General features: G+C 48.4%; 1 protein-coding gene across 1 annotated transcript; it reads right to left on the reverse strand.

Moving 5' to 3' along the window:
• Positions 1-5,279: 5,279 nt before the first annotated feature.
• xkr6a (XK, Kell blood group complex subunit-related family, member 6a) lies at positions 5,280-10,824 on the reverse strand. The gene is made up of 4 exons (XM_053417348.1): positions 10,247-10,824; positions 7,031-7,227; positions 6,003-6,420; positions 5,280-5,784 (listed from the first exon to the last, which is right to left on the reverse strand). The coding sequence occupies exons 1-4, from the start codon at positions 10,822-10,824 to the stop codon at positions 5,280-5,282; spliced, it is 1,698 nt and encodes a 565-aa protein (XP_053273323.1).
• Between the last annotated feature and the right edge of the window lie 4,591 nt (positions 10,825-15,415).

Below are 15,415 nucleotides of genomic sequence, written 5' to 3' on the forward strand. Positions count from 1 at the left end.
CTCCATAGCAGTCACAATGTTACAATGTAATAAAATGGTAAATATATAAAATCAAACTCAATACAGACACGTACATCTCTGTATCATGTTCAAAACCAAATGGACTGTACATGTGTTCCATTTATATCTGTTTTTATATCATTTAAAATCTGTCATCATTTCTATGTAGTTACTGTATCACTGTAAATCTTTGTCTCTTCACAGATAAATAGACTTTATTTTTCAGGAGGTATTGTAACAAAAATAACGTATTTCCTAACGCCGGCCGCCTGGAGCCTCTGAAAATATCATTCAACTCTTCCCCAGAATCCTTGAACACGGTCGTAGACACAGAAAACACGAACCAGAGACGTCAGAGCTTCTGGTTTCTGCCGGTTTACGGTTGGTCAGAAAACATTCGGTGTGAATTTGAGAATCTCTCCAGTGAGCGGACGATTCCTGAATGGTGGGTTTTTGTTTTTGTATTTGTTTTAATGAGCTGACGCAGGAGCGGTTTGAACACGGTTGATGACGACAGCCATGGTTTCTGTCGTGAAGCCAGGAGGTGTGAGCCAGACAGCCGCTGACAGCCAATGGGATTTCATTTGCGGGAGCTCGCAACCTTGAAATATAAATATAATTTCACCAATTAGATGTAACATGTCAATTTGAGAGATTTAAAGATGCTTTTAAGCAATTATTTTAAAAGATCTTTGTACTTTGCTTATTTAATTAAACCCAAAACCAATTTTTCTTTAAGGGATAGTTTCTCTTCAGATGGCCGTCTGGCAGATCACCTCCCAAAACTTCATCCTGCCTAAACATGTAATATCGGTGTGCTTATACTCAAGACAACACGATGGCACAGACTCCTACGAAAACACAGTTTCCAGTCAAGCCGTATTTTTCTCCTCGTCGTACATTCTGGGTTATTTATAAAGAACATTTACTATCGGTACATTTGAACGAGCCATCTACGCCAACTCATGGAACATAGGAGGATTTGCAGACTAAGGTATTTACAATCAAAAGGCCAACTACAGAAAATCAAAGCTACTTTTGCACATCGAATTCTCTAGCGCTACTTTTTTTTCGTTTTTTTCTCAAGCTGAAGAACATAGTGACAAAATAAAAGCTCATGGAACATCTTACAGGGTTGTCCACGCTCAGGTTTGACCCGGCTCTGTGCTTTCAGTGTCCAGATCTGAGTCGAACCACGGATAATCACCTTCAGTAACAGAATTTTTGTATTTGTGCCAAACCATACGTTAGGATTTCCATTGCAGTTGAACTCAGATCTGGTTGAAACTGGTCTGAGATCAGAAACGGCGTCTGGCCTCGAGTTCTGTGAAACCAAGATGCTCCTCTCGCAGCTCTGGACCAAGCAAGTAAAACTTTGGCTAAAGAAAACGCATATGAAGCATCACTGATACAGACACAACATTCACACACACACACACACACACACACATGCTCACACACACATCCTAACTACAGGCCTCATATGCTTTGCAGACCCTGATAATAGAACTTTTGTGTGGATCCTTTCAATCAGATGCACATTTCTCAGTCGGGAGGTTGCGTCCATCGTGAATCTTGACCTCTGGACTCCAAGGTCAAGAAGCATTACACAGTTTTCTGACTAATTTGATCCCATCAACAAGCTTGATGGAGAAAAAAATAATAAATTAAAAGCATAAAAATGAACATAAACACATAAAAAACCTACAAAGAAGTTAAACTAATGGTTCCATCGTTGCACATTTAACACTTGAACCACCTCCAAAGGCTGAAAGTCATGACACAAATAAGAGTACAGTGATGTGGTATCTATTTGAAAAGGTTTTCCAAGCCCGGAGCTTTTCTTGCCTGCACACTTGCATAGCTGCGGATGTGTAGCCATACAACAACTGACTGGATCCTCGATTCCTCCAGAGTGGGCCGGGTTAAGGCTGCGGTTGTTTGTTTGTCTTGGAGTAAAGAGAAGAAACTCATCATGTGTAGCGTGCGGACTCGACTGTAGAGTCTGGATTCATGGATTGGATGGAACCTGAATCAAAAATGGGGATGACACCTGCAGTTTCTGAGGGTACAGTCGAGTCTGAGCGCCACACGTGATTGGTTCCCTACAAAGAAGGAACTGTGTATTGTTTTTTTTTTGGTTGTGTCAAAACCTGATTTGGCTGTGTTAAACCTGATTTCTGATTGGCTGGAGCTCGAGGTGCGTAGGGGGCGGGTGAGGGGTCAGCGCCGGGGGGGAAATGCGGGGGGGGGACAGCTGCTCTCGGAGCTCAGCATTAATCTCCCTCTAACAACACAGAAGCACATATGAAGCTGTGACTCTTCAAACCTCTGCAGTAACCTTTTATTTTCCTACAGGAGCACGTTGGCCCTCAAATCTAGAACATTCATGCAAGAAATTCACGATTACGAACGGAAAAGGCCCGATTGTGTTCTCTAAATGGCACGTGATCGGCTTTTAGGACAAGGAGCTAACACGGTACGCTGGTTTCCTCCTCTGTGCTCCACACTGAATGTACAGTGCACGTCCAGTTTAGAGTGTGCACCTAAAGCAATCGCCACCTTCCCGATGTTTGTGCACATAACCATCATAGGAAATAACCCAGCTCCACTTTGTGTCGAGCGGTTAAGGCATTTGTTGCTTTTTTCCACAGGGACAGAAGGTGTTGCTGTTTTTCTACGTACACTCTCCACACGAGGAGTGGGATTGATTGAATTACACCATTCGATCAATCTTAATGTGAAACGCTCTTCACACACTTTTTCTAAACATATTTGGCTAAATTCTTCACACCACTGTAACCACAACTATACAAAAACCACCCAGCTTGACTCAATAGCACCATATGAATATTGTTCCCAAATTATAAAGGGGTGAGGGATTATTGGACATCAGTGTGTCAGTGTGTGTGCGTCAGGGGTGAGGTAGGGACATCTCCCATGTTGTTACACTACTTCTAATTGTATGTGTGTGTGTGTACTAAGCATATCTCGCTGCTGCGGAAGAAAACCCTGTGTTTGTATAAGTGTGTTTGTGTGTGTGGTTGTGTGTGTGAGCATGTACACTAAGCACATCTCCCTGCGTCGGAGACTTGCATAGCTTCTGCAGGACAGGAAGAGCAGTTGTCCGTTTGGACGGAGCCTTTGGCACAGCCTTGGCCGATAACTGAAGGCAGTACTCAATTCAAAGAGACAATCTGCCCTTGTTGCACCATAAGAACATGTGTGTTTTTTTAATATTTGCACCATATGAAGTGGGATTAGCAGCCGATCGGCTCTTGAGCTCGAGCGCGTTGCACCATATGAACACTGCTGCTGCTTCGCACTAAAGCTACTTGCCAGTCTGCAGCGAGTAGTTTGTCTTATTATTTGTTTTTAAATCAACTAGCACCGCGGGAAAAAGTGATGTAAGCTCGCTCCTTGGTCATATTTGCGTTTAAAGGGATACTTCAACATCTTTGTGCCAGTCTCCTTGACTCTGTTTGATATCAGCTGGTTCCCACTGTTAAGGGTTGACCATACTTTCTGTTTTCTGTGGCCGCTGATAGTCGAGTGCTTGTCAGAGTTGGAAAATGCTATTTTTTTTCTTAGGCTGCTCTAATTGGAACCACCAGAAGTCTATTTTGAAGGTGACATCTACAAAAATTTGAATTTTATCAATCCGATTACTCAAAATCAGCAAACCCTCGGACATTAGCAGCTGAAAGAGGATGGATTCCAATCAAGTAATAATTTTCTGAGTAATTCAGCACAGAGAACCCTCAGCCTGCTGTCCACCTGGAGAAATGTGTTATCTGACCAATCTGGACAAGAAACACAACACAATATGTTGAACTACCCCTTTTAACACAACTCATCCACTCTTCTCCTCCACCTGCTCAGTCCTCTTGGAATCAGAGCATGAGAGTATCTGAAATGGCTCCTGGCCGGGTTTCACCTGCTCTGCCGCTTGTTGTGAAGCATCGAACGCCTCTTTCACCACTTTCCAAGCCTCTTGACCCCCCTCGCCGCCAAGCTGCGTGAAGGCGGCCCGAGCCCGGCGCGAGATCTCCAGAGCGACGCTCCTGTCGACGGGCTGGTGACTGATAAACCAGCCTGCCAATGTGACAGCTTGGATTACAGGGACTAAACAAACCTAAAAAATAAACAACAGGCGACTCATCTCAGCTCAGCCGTGGGCGGCTTCGGAGGAGGCGACGCTGGACGCGGTACAAAGAGGAGACAAGTCATCGGGAGGGCCGCGGCAAAGTGAATCACAGAACTCTTCTACATCAGCTTCATGGCAGCACCGTGTGACCATGGGACCGACGTGATGAGGAAATCACACACGGGAGAATGTAGCAGACAGAGATCAGAAAGAATTAGTCTCAATTAGTTCTCTCAGTTCTGCCATCGTCCAAACAGGTGAGCCCTTTTCTTTTGGGGTACACGTGCATAAAGCAGCGTCATCTTAATCACTTTCAGGTATTTTTAATGTTTAATGGCCAATTTTTTGGGCTCTAGCTCCATAGTTAGAGTACAAACATTAAACCGGTATCAATCTTCTTATCAAACCCTGTCAAACCTATAGAGAAGCTTTAGCTCTGTGTATCTTTAAGTTTTGAACAATCCTTTTGTCTCATCCGATCATTATCAGTAACTTTATCAAAACACAACGAGTTCCACTGCTTTGTTCGCAGTCGACAACAACAACATAACGGTACGTAAGAAGCCTCCCTTCTCTACATAGAAAATATATACACCACCTTTTGACTAGACTAACGACAACACGTTCACAAACTCCTTTTACTGAAAAGTGACGCTCGGTCTTTTCTTCTTCACGTCTTTTTATTTTACCGAAACCCGTGAAGAGTGTGAGCGACGCAACACAAACGGCATGCAGGGGTCAGAGACTCCGACGGGAACTGAGCTCGCTTTGACATTTATTTGTTTGTTGTTGTTGTTGTTTTCTTCACAGCGGAGCGTAGACGTGCGAAATCTAAAGAAACGACGCCAGAGGAAGAGCCATCAGAGACGGAGGGATGGAGAGAGGAAGAGATGGACTCGCGCTGAAGCAGCTTGTTGAGTTGTGGCCCCACGAGGAGTGTGTGTGTGTGTGTCTGTGTGTCAGGAAAGTGTGAGTGTGTCCGATTGCTTTTGTGTCTGTGTGCTTATACCAAGTGTGCCCTTGTGTGTGTTTTTATATATCTTCTCTAAATCTGAACATCCATGTATACAAACATCTTTTCATGGTGGCACATGTGCTTGTGTGTGTATATATATGTGTGTGTGTGTGTGTGTCAGAGTGAGGACTCGTACTGTAACAGTTCATACAGTAGGGGTCCATCACGGTAGCGGATGCCCACGGCAGCTGGCGTTATGTACTGCAGGATGTTTATAGTCCTCCGCAGGCGCCTGTCCACGTAGTGGGCGTCCCAGGCCGGGTAGCGCTTCCTCGGCATGTCGATCTTTATGAGCGGCCCTCCTGACTTGGACGTGGGGGGGGCCGACCTCACCTGGAACACGGGAAGACACGACTCGGCCACGTCCTCCTCCGACGGGGACTTGGTCATGTGGGCCGGGGTGGGCGGGGCGGTGGGCGGGGCCGACGGGGGCAGCGGGAGACCCCAGAGCAGCTGGGCGCAGCAGGTGGAGGCGGGGCTCGGCTGCATGTGGGAGGTGGCCGGGTGGAGGAAGCCGTAGTACAGCATCATGACCAGGACCCCCCCGGCGAACGTCAGGTAGACGCTGCACAGTGCGGTGAAGGCGTAGGAGTCGGTCAGCACCGGGTCCCTGTAGGCGTACCTGCAGGGTGTAGGAACACAAGGGTTAAAACTCCTTTGTGTGTGTGTGTGTGAGTGTGTGTGTGTGTGTGTGTACTCTTTATACACTCTGTTGTGTGTTTTGGCCAAATGCTCCACAATACCTCTATAAAAAGCTGAGTTTCCTAAACCACCTGAGAAGAACAGTATTTTTGGAAAAACTACACAAACTGGTTTGTCTCAGATTCTCTTTAGACTCACCACAGCCCAGTGAGGATGGTGTTCTCCGCCAGCACCACGGTGTAGTACGCCACCATCCTGTGCCGCGTCTGGCCCTCCTTCACGTTGAACCAGCAGAAGATGTACACGATGCCGACCACCATGTTGAAGAGCACCTCCTCCCACTTGGACATGCAGAAGTCGGTGCCGCCGTGCACCACCCAGAAGGCCATGGCGCACCAGTGGAGCACCACGAAGATGCCGAAGTAGATGTGGAAGAGGGAGGCGAAGAGGGCGAGCGAGAGGACGCGGGACGAGATGGTGAAGAGGCGCCAGAAGAGGTGGAGCAGCGCCCCGCGGTAGCTCATGCCGCGCTGGTCGTCACGAGAGTCGCGCAGCAGCTTGTGGTAGGAGGCCAGGACCCAGGCGAGGGACAGGAGGGAGGCCAGGGAGGAGATGCCTACAGAGACGGAGCAGGGTTACAAGAGGACGATTTGAAAAAAGAGAGCAGAGGCGGATGATTAACATGCTTCTTCTTTTTTTTTCAGGGGTCAATCAATCGGAGCAAAGTCGAGTCATGATTTCAAGGTTCCAAAATACATATTGAGTCACTGGGGGTGTGATGATTTGAGCACTAAGTAAGAGGCAGAGTGTGACACATAACTGGGTGAGTCTAAAATAAAGTGTCCCAGCTCCTGTGTGCATCCACCCCCTGCACTAGTCACATATTAGCATTGGATTAGAAGGTGTCCCGATCCTCCACTGATGGGGATGAATAACACCAGTGGGTGGCAGCCTGATGCATCGCCTGCGTGAATAAGGAGGAGGCCGATGGACTCTGCTGAGCACATCCCCCGATCACTTCTGATTGTGTTCGACTACCTGAGCAACCACCACCGAGCGAGAACCCACAGCCGCACCATCTGCAGCCACACACGACTGAGAACCAATGTGTGCAAATTGCTAATTACTGCTTGTGCAGCTGTTTATTTGTGTGCGCTCTGTGGGTGTTGTGTTTGTCAATGTGGCAGGAAGGGGGGGGAGGGGGGGGGGCGCCGGGCTCCACCTACACTGCAGCGTCTCGGCCCGGTTCTCCTGGATCATGATGCACAGCTGCAGGACCAGCTGAGGCGCCGACTCCAGGAAGGTCTCGAGCAGCCGCAGCATGTTGACGTCCGCGTACTCGAACATCATGGCCCAGTACCACCGCCGCTGGTACTCCTTCTGCCGACGGGACATGATGCCCAGGTACAGCGTCCTGATGTACCTGTACGGGTCAGAGGGGGGAGGGTTGATCACAGATACTCAATCCTACTGCTTTTATCCTCAGTGACACTTTTCAGGCTCATATCAATCTGTCAGTGGATAGAAAATAAAGTTATTTTACAGTAATTTACACAAACGATCAAATATTTCCTGGTTCCTGCTTCTCAAATAATATATAATGATCATTTTCTTACAAAGATCTATCAGGTAAATAATGAATAATGAAAATTATCAATCAAAAATGCAAATAGTTCAGTAACAGGAAGATTAACTGTTTGCTTGATGATACATTTGATGACATTTACTGTAGTTCTCACTCTTCTCGCTTTCCTTTGCTTTATTTGATAAAAATAAATAAATATCTAAAACCTATAATTAAAACCATACTCGACTTCCATTTTAAATACATCCAGGTTCTATTAATACAGAAACGCTTGGTGAGCAAACAGCCCGTGAGAAGATTCGGATCCATACATACTGAGTGGATCTCTAGAAGTACAGCACACGTGGGTGGGATGTGGGCAGCGATTTCAATTAAAAGCGCCTGAGGGCTTTTGCAGAGAAAGTGTGTGCATGTGTGTGTGTGTGTGTGTGTGTATATGTGTGTGTGTGTAAGTGTGTGTGTGTGCAAGTGTGTGTGTGTGCGCATTTGCTCCAAATGAAAATCCTCCTCCTTCTCCCCAGTGTGTGCATCACTACTGTACAGTGGAGGTCTCCATGTACGTGCGTTCCTGGGTGTCATCGAGTGCGTGTGTTCCTGCGCTCCTACATTATGCATGTTTCTGTATGTACGCCCATTACCGCCATCTGCCTTGAAACATACCAGCTTAATTCACATTTCATAAATAATGCAGCATCCGTAGGAGAAACGCTTGCACGTTGCACGTAGGAGCCGTTTAGAGCTGCTTTCATGGATTTTGCAGCTTTAAAGCGAAAGAAAGGCCAAACTGGTGTTTGTCCTTGACTGGGGAACAATGAAGGGTAAACAAGCAGCACGTTTTGTGCGGTGTTTTTTAACCGTGGGAACAGGAAGTGCTCCCCGTGGCGTTCGAGAGGAGGGTTGAATCTCTCCTGTGCGGCGTGGCAGGCGAACCTGACGGCCTCTCAACGTGTCGGCGTGGAGGGATTTGGTTTGAAAACCCCGTGTACCGAATACAGTAGCTCTTCCTCCCCCCACCACTCTCACTCTTTCCCTCACTCCTCTTGCTCCTTTTTACTCTCCCCTCCCCCCCGTTCCCTCCGACTGTGCATGTGCAACCTCTCTCCCTCTTTCTCATCATCCTCCTCATCCTCCTCCTGCTCCTCCATCCTCACCCCTCCTCTCCTCCACAGCCGCTCCATCTCTAAGCAATCTGTCTCAATCAAGCCATATACCGTTTCCTTTGCGACATCACCACCACCACCACCCGTACCTCCCTCCTCCCTCTTCTTCTCCTCCTCCTTCCCCCTTTCTCCTCCACTTCCTTCAGGTGGGAGAGTCCATTCCGCAGGCCGAGGGGGGGGGGTTGTGATGATGATGACTGGGTGGGGTGGATGGAGGTAGATAAGAGATGTGAGTGTGTGTGTGTGTTTGTGTTTGTGGGGGAGATGTTTTAACCCTACAACCACAGAGGGACCGAAGTGGATAAGTGTAGCAGGCACAGCAGGATGTAAACACACACACACACACACACATACACACACACACACACACACACACACACACACACTGGACTCTCCGTGCTCCCTGCCCAGAGGCAAGTGGACACCATTAAGGAGTCTTCTCAGAGAGAGTGCTGGGGAGGCAGAATCACCGTCCTTGGTATAGAGGCTGAAGACGCAGGCGCACACACACTACTACTGCCTTCACTACTAGCAATGTAGTAACACTACACACACCTGCACAAGCAAACACACGCAATATATCACACAGGGAGCGAGGAAGGCAGGGAATCTCAATTCGCAGTAGAGTGAAGCGTGTGTGTGTGTGTTTCTGTTTTCTCCCGCCAGAGCTTTTAGCACTACAATTAGCACCATCCCTGGTCCAACTGTGTGTATATATGTGTTCGTGTATGTTTGTGTGTGTGTGTGTGTGTGTGAGTGAGTGAGAGGGGGGGGTGGTATGTGTTGCCAGCAGCGCAGATGCTTTTCCTCCATGTACTCTCTACATGCGAGCTGACACTCATGGGAAGAGCCGTGACACCGTTTTTCCCACCGGTCTCACACAGGCACGCCCACACACACACATACACACACACAGACACACACCACTGACTCCTCCATCCTCCTCCATCCAAAACCTTTTAGACGCTGTGCATGGTGCTTAAATTGACAGTGTTTCTCTCACACACACACACACACACAAACACACAAACACACACACACACACACACACACACACACACACACACACACACACACACTGATTTCTGTTCTCCATCCAGATCATTGACTTAGATGCTGTCCATGGTGCTGGAACACACACACACACACACACACAAACACACACACACACACACACACACACACATACACACACACACACACACACACACAGGATGTGTCTGTCATCTTTAACGTGATACACACAGACACACACTGATCCCCAATCCCCCATCCAGATCCCTGATTGAGACGCTGTCCATGGTGCTGACATCACTAACTTTACCTTTAACACAGAAAGCGGAAACTAAAGAGTTAAAATAACATCACCTGTCACCATCTTAGTCATAGATGTGTGTGTGTGTGTGTGTGTTTTTGTTTGTGTGTGTGTCCGTCCTCCTCAGTGTCTGTGTGTCAGTCCCAGATAGTGTGTGAAGTGCTGGGGAGGTCATCCCTCTTTCCTCCTCTCCTCTCCTCCTGGCTGTCAGGATGAAGCAGCCCTTCTCCTCCTCTGCTCACATTGAGCAGACACACACTCCCCCCGCCAGCAGCATGAAGAGTGTGTGTTTGTGTTTGTGTGTGAGGGGAAAGTGTGTGTGTGTGTAAAAGGAGTGTGGTGCTAGGTGAGGTTCAGGTGTGTGTTGTTGTGCCCCCCCTACCTCCACACTTGTCCCAGCTGGAGGATGTGTATGATGACCTGCCACAGCCAGATGGTGGCCAGCTGCAGGCGGTCCCTGCCGGGGTACAGGCACCCCAGCGCCACCGCGCCCCGCTTGCTCAGCCCCTCCACCTCCCCGAGCCCCCCGCCGGTGTAGTCCTGCACGAACCAGCGGAAGCTCAGGGTCTGGACCAGCACCGACGGCACCAGCACGAAGAAGAGAGTGAGGCCGAACCAGAGGTAGTCCTGCCGGCGGTAGTAGTCCACCGCCAGGCACAGGTCCGTGCCAACGTCCCAGAAGAAGACGAGGAGGGCCAGGATGATCCAGAGGCAGTCCAGCCACAGCTGCTCCCGGGGCGGGCAGTGTGTCTCCCGGATCCCGAGCCCTCCGGGGGGCTGGCCCCCGCCGAGCAAGGAGCCGAGGCAGGCGGAGCGGCAGCCCCAGTAGCAGGCGGAGGTGCGGCAGCACTGGCAGATGTGGATCGCGGCGGAGTCCATCGGCTCCTCGCCGTCAACATCGTACAGCTGCGCGAAACCGCTGCCGACCCCGGCTTTGCCGCCGTCCGACTGCGCGGCCATGTTCCCCTTCCCGCTCCTGCCCTCCTGCGAAATGCACGACAACCGCACCGTGGTGCTTTCTCGCGGGGTGCGGACACCACGTCACTTCCCACAAACCTGCTGCCCAGCTCCCTGCTCACGCGCCGAGGCGACTGCTGTGACTCTTGCTCGCCCTGGGCGCGAGGAGCCATCAGAGCCGGCGGCCGCGCGAAGGCGGCTCCGCTTCTTCTGCGTCCGGTCGAGGCTCCGCCACCGGACGCTCGTGGGCAGCAGCGGAATCGGTTTGCGTTCTAGTCCCGCAGCCCCGCATCGTCCCGTCCTGCGCGCGCGGTCATCTAGGGCGACGGGAGGCTATGACGTAATGCATCTCCCGCTGCTCTCAAGACGCGTTGGTTTGTGCGTGCACCGGACACCGCGCTACCCCCCCACCACGACCCGTGCGTAACCGGAGACCCCCCGACTCCCACCTCTCAGTCCACCCGCTCCCAGGTCGCAGGTTCCCGGATTCACCTGCAGCCGCTCACCCGCTCCTCCTTTCTGCAGCGCTGTCTCTCTGCAGCCCCCCTCTCGCTCTCTCTCTCTCTCTCTCTCCCTCCCGGCCTCTCTCTCTCCCTCTCTCTCTCTCTCTCACTCTCTGACTCTCTCTCCCTCCCTCTCTCTAACTCTCTGACTCTCTCTCCCCCTCTCTCTCTCTCTCCTCTCCTCTCCTCTCTTCTCTTACTCGCTCTCCCCTTTCTCCTCTGCTTTCCTCTCTCTCTCGTTCTCGCTCTCTCTCTCTCTCCCTCCCTGCCTCTCACTCTCTGACTCTCTCTCCCTCTCTCTCTCTCTCCTCTCTTACTCTCTCCCCTCTCCTCTCTTACACTCTCTTACTCGCTCTCCCCTCTCTCCTTTCCTCTCTCTCTCTCACTCTCTCTCTTACTCGCTCTCCCCCTCTCTCCTCTCCTCTCCTTTCCTCTCTCTCTCTCTCTCTCTCTCTCTCTCTCTAACTCTCTCTCACCTCTCCCCCCTCCCCCCCCCCTTCTCCCCACTCTCTCTCCTGTCTCTCTTTCTCTCCTCCCAAGTGCACATCTGCATGCGGGCTCGTGCACGTGCACGCGGGCTCGTGCACGTGCACGCGCGGTAGGGTCTCACCCACTGCTGCTGTAAAAGCTAAACAGTGATTGTTTTCTAATGGGGGGGAAATAAAACAACTATTTTTTTCTCCATCTGAAAGAGGGAGGGGGAAATGAGATTTCCACCTTCTGCCAATCATCTTTCAATCAATCATCATCCTTTCTTCCAAGCATTATCCCCCTCCATCCCTCCGCACCCTCTCCATCCATCCCTCCATCATCCCCTCCAGTGGGCTGATTGCCCTGAGGCTCTGCCAGACTAATCATCCGTAACATATTTGTATATGTGTGTGTGTGTGTGCGTGTGTGTGTGTGAGTGTGACTGTGTGTGTGATCCCCACAAGGCAAGAAGGGATCACACATACAGGGATCTAGGAATGTGAGAAACTTTGATGGACAGTGTGTGTGTGTGTGAGAAAGAGAATAAGAGAAAGAGAGAGAAAGGAGGGAGCCAAAGGAGATGGAAAGCTGAGGGGTCGAGAGAAAAAGAGGGATGGAATTAGGAAGGATTTAGGAATTGGATGAAAGAGTGTGTGTGTGTTTCGTTTGTGCATCCTTGTATGTGTGTGTGTGGGACGAAGATAGAAAAGACGATTCAGGCTGAATCTGTTCAAAAGGATGAAGAGATCGACAAGAGGGATTTAGGAATTGTTGTTGGATGGAAAAGGGAAAGTTTTGATCTGCAGAAGCATGAAAAGGAGAAAACGTGATTTACCACTTGAATAGGGGAAGAAGAAAAAGAAAAGTGGAATATGTTTAGGGGTTTTAGGAGAAGGAAGTCAATAGGGGCAATAAAATATGGATCTCTTTTGGAGGATGATGAAGGTCAGAGGAGGAAAACGATGGATTCCAAGGGGAAGGATGGATGAGCAGAGGAATAGAGAGTGTGATGTAAATGTATATAAATTTAAATTGGCTTCCTGTATGTTGCTGTAATAATAATCCCTCTGATAAAAATGCAGCCAGTAATGTGGTTAAATTGAGATGGAATGCATATGTTCTCTCACACACACACACACACACACACACACGAAATATGCAAGCATGCGTGCACTGTGTCTCTTCCTCGTTCTCGTAAGCACTTTTCCTCTCTCTCTCTCTCTCTCTCTCTCTCTCTCTCTCTCTCTCTCTCTCTCTCTCTCTCTCTGTCCATTGGAGATTAGCCTCTCTGTTGTCATGACAACCTTGGCTGTGCGGCTGAAGGACAGGGAGAGGGAGTCAATGGTTGTATCGCCGTGTGTGTGTTTGTGTGTTTGTGTGTTTGACGGCAACACTGGAGTCACTAGACGTCTATCACGATCTTTAGGAATTAAAAAAAGAACAATTCCTCAGATTAAGTAGAGGTTGGACATTGTTTCACATCTGGAATCCAAAGAAATTCAAACTTTTCTCCTCAATTAAGCATGAAGACGTCTCCTGGACACCAGATCTAGAAGAGATAAGGGCTATTTATTGAAATAATGTACAAAGAATAACAAACATGTGCAGTAAAAGCCAAATAACAGTCAAGCAAGGTTGCATATGTGGTCCCACACTCAACGATACAATATTTATCCCAATGATTTAGCAAAACCGCCAGAGGACTCGAGATCAGATGCTCCTTGTGTGCTGACGATTCGGTCTCTGGCGGCGGCAGCACCTGGATCAGCACTAAACCTCAAAAGATCAAAACAATGACCTTCTTCTGAGATGATGGGAATCACAGAGACACAGCGAGAGAGTTTCATTCGGGCTGAGAACGAGGACAGAGCGAGATAAGGAGTCACTGTAATTAATGTTCTTTTTTTGGGACTTTTCCGAGGGCGTCTTAAATATGTCAACATTTGTGCCTCAGCCTCAAGACTTCAGAGGAAGGGACTCCACATCGGGCTGAAGGTAATTAGCTGATTTAAAGAAGGAGCCACACGGAGGAAAGAGACGAGTTTCAGAAACAACAACACTGCAGCGATTGTTACACAAACACAGGGTTTATAAGGACACACAGTAGGAAGAACAACAGACTTTAAATAAGATAAACAACATTAATGCTTATTGTTTCCTTCCATTCTCATTATTCTTAATTGGAAATGAAATGAAAATAAACAGTGTGGAGGTGCCAAGACTCAACCCACTCGATATTTCATAGACTATAATAAAGGAAGCTGCATTAACATTAAACATTTCAATGTGTAAAGATACCTCAGCCTTCATATACAGCACATAGTAAATACATATACGTGTAAATAATGGATATATTTACTGTTGAAAAGTAATGATATAAGTAAGTCACGTCCTTTTATTCATGCAGTTGAGGATATTGATGAGAAACAATTTTTTATTTAAACCATTTCAGGGTCTTTGTGATTTCGAGGACAAACAAAACGCACTGATGAGGAATCTCCAGAGAACAGAAGACCTTCAGTGAACTTCATTATTTACACCAGGTGGTTTGGGTGGGTGGGTGGGGGGGCAAGGTCAACAGGCAGAGCTGCAGCGAGCGAGCGCAACCGTCAGGGACACAGGGGTCAACTCAGGTGGAGAGCAATTTATTATTTATGAAGAGCTTTCACGAGCGCTGGTTGCAAACATGTTGATTTCAAATGACTTGGTGTAGAAGCTGAAACTCATTAGCTGCTGCAGGAGTCTGATGCTGCATCATTCAGCGAGGACGGCCGGGGCAATTTGTGAGAAATGCTTCGCTGCTCCGAGTCGTTACTCACGCTCGGGCGGAGCAGGAGGCTTGTCCGAGGCAGACATGTATATTTAAAAAAAAGCAAAATTGCAAACAGCAAAAAGGAGCTTCAGTTGGTTTTGAGCTGAACAAACAGAGAAGGAGAAGACTCTTCACTGTCTTCTTACTGCAATGGGGGAGAAAAGAAAATCGCTCAGGTTAATTGAGGCGTCGTCTCTGATTGACCGGTGAACTCCGGCTTCAGTCGGTTTGAAAACAGAAAAACACATCCCTGACGATTTCCGATTTAATGTGTATCCTCCACTCAATTCAAATTAAACTACAGTGCAGTCGGGAAATCATGTTGTAGATACAAGTCAATGTGTTTTCCCATGGCTGCATTAACCATTTACAGGGCCTCAGGGCAGAAATGAACTGCTTGGCCCCCATTTCTGTTTATTCTGCCACCACGGATGCAGTTTGAAACCCCACCTCCTCCATGTTATCGAACGGGATCAGTCAAAAACACAGATTGATGCTTTCTGTCGTTTTGAGTTCGTTCAAATGTGATCTTTCAACACTAGCTTAGCCATTAGCAGCTCAATGTTTGTCAATGTTAATACCACAGTATCCCAAATGTCTGTTTTCTGTGAATCCAGTTGAAGTGAGGGCAAACGACCTCACTATCAGAGCTAGCAGTGATGAGTCATCCCAGCACTCCGCATGTTACCTCCTGTTAAACGTGTGAAGTCAGAGCGTAGCCAGTGCGTAAAATCACAGATGGGACTAGACAACATCGAGCCTCCTACATTAGGGACGGCTTATACTGCTATAAAATAATATATATATA

The sequence above is a fragment of the Pleuronectes platessa genome, chromosome 24 (genome assembly GCF_947347685.1).
Source record: "Pleuronectes platessa chromosome 24, fPlePla1.1, whole genome shotgun sequence".
NCBI classification, from domain to species: Eukaryota; Metazoa; Chordata; class Actinopteri; order Pleuronectiformes; family Pleuronectidae; genus Pleuronectes; species Pleuronectes platessa.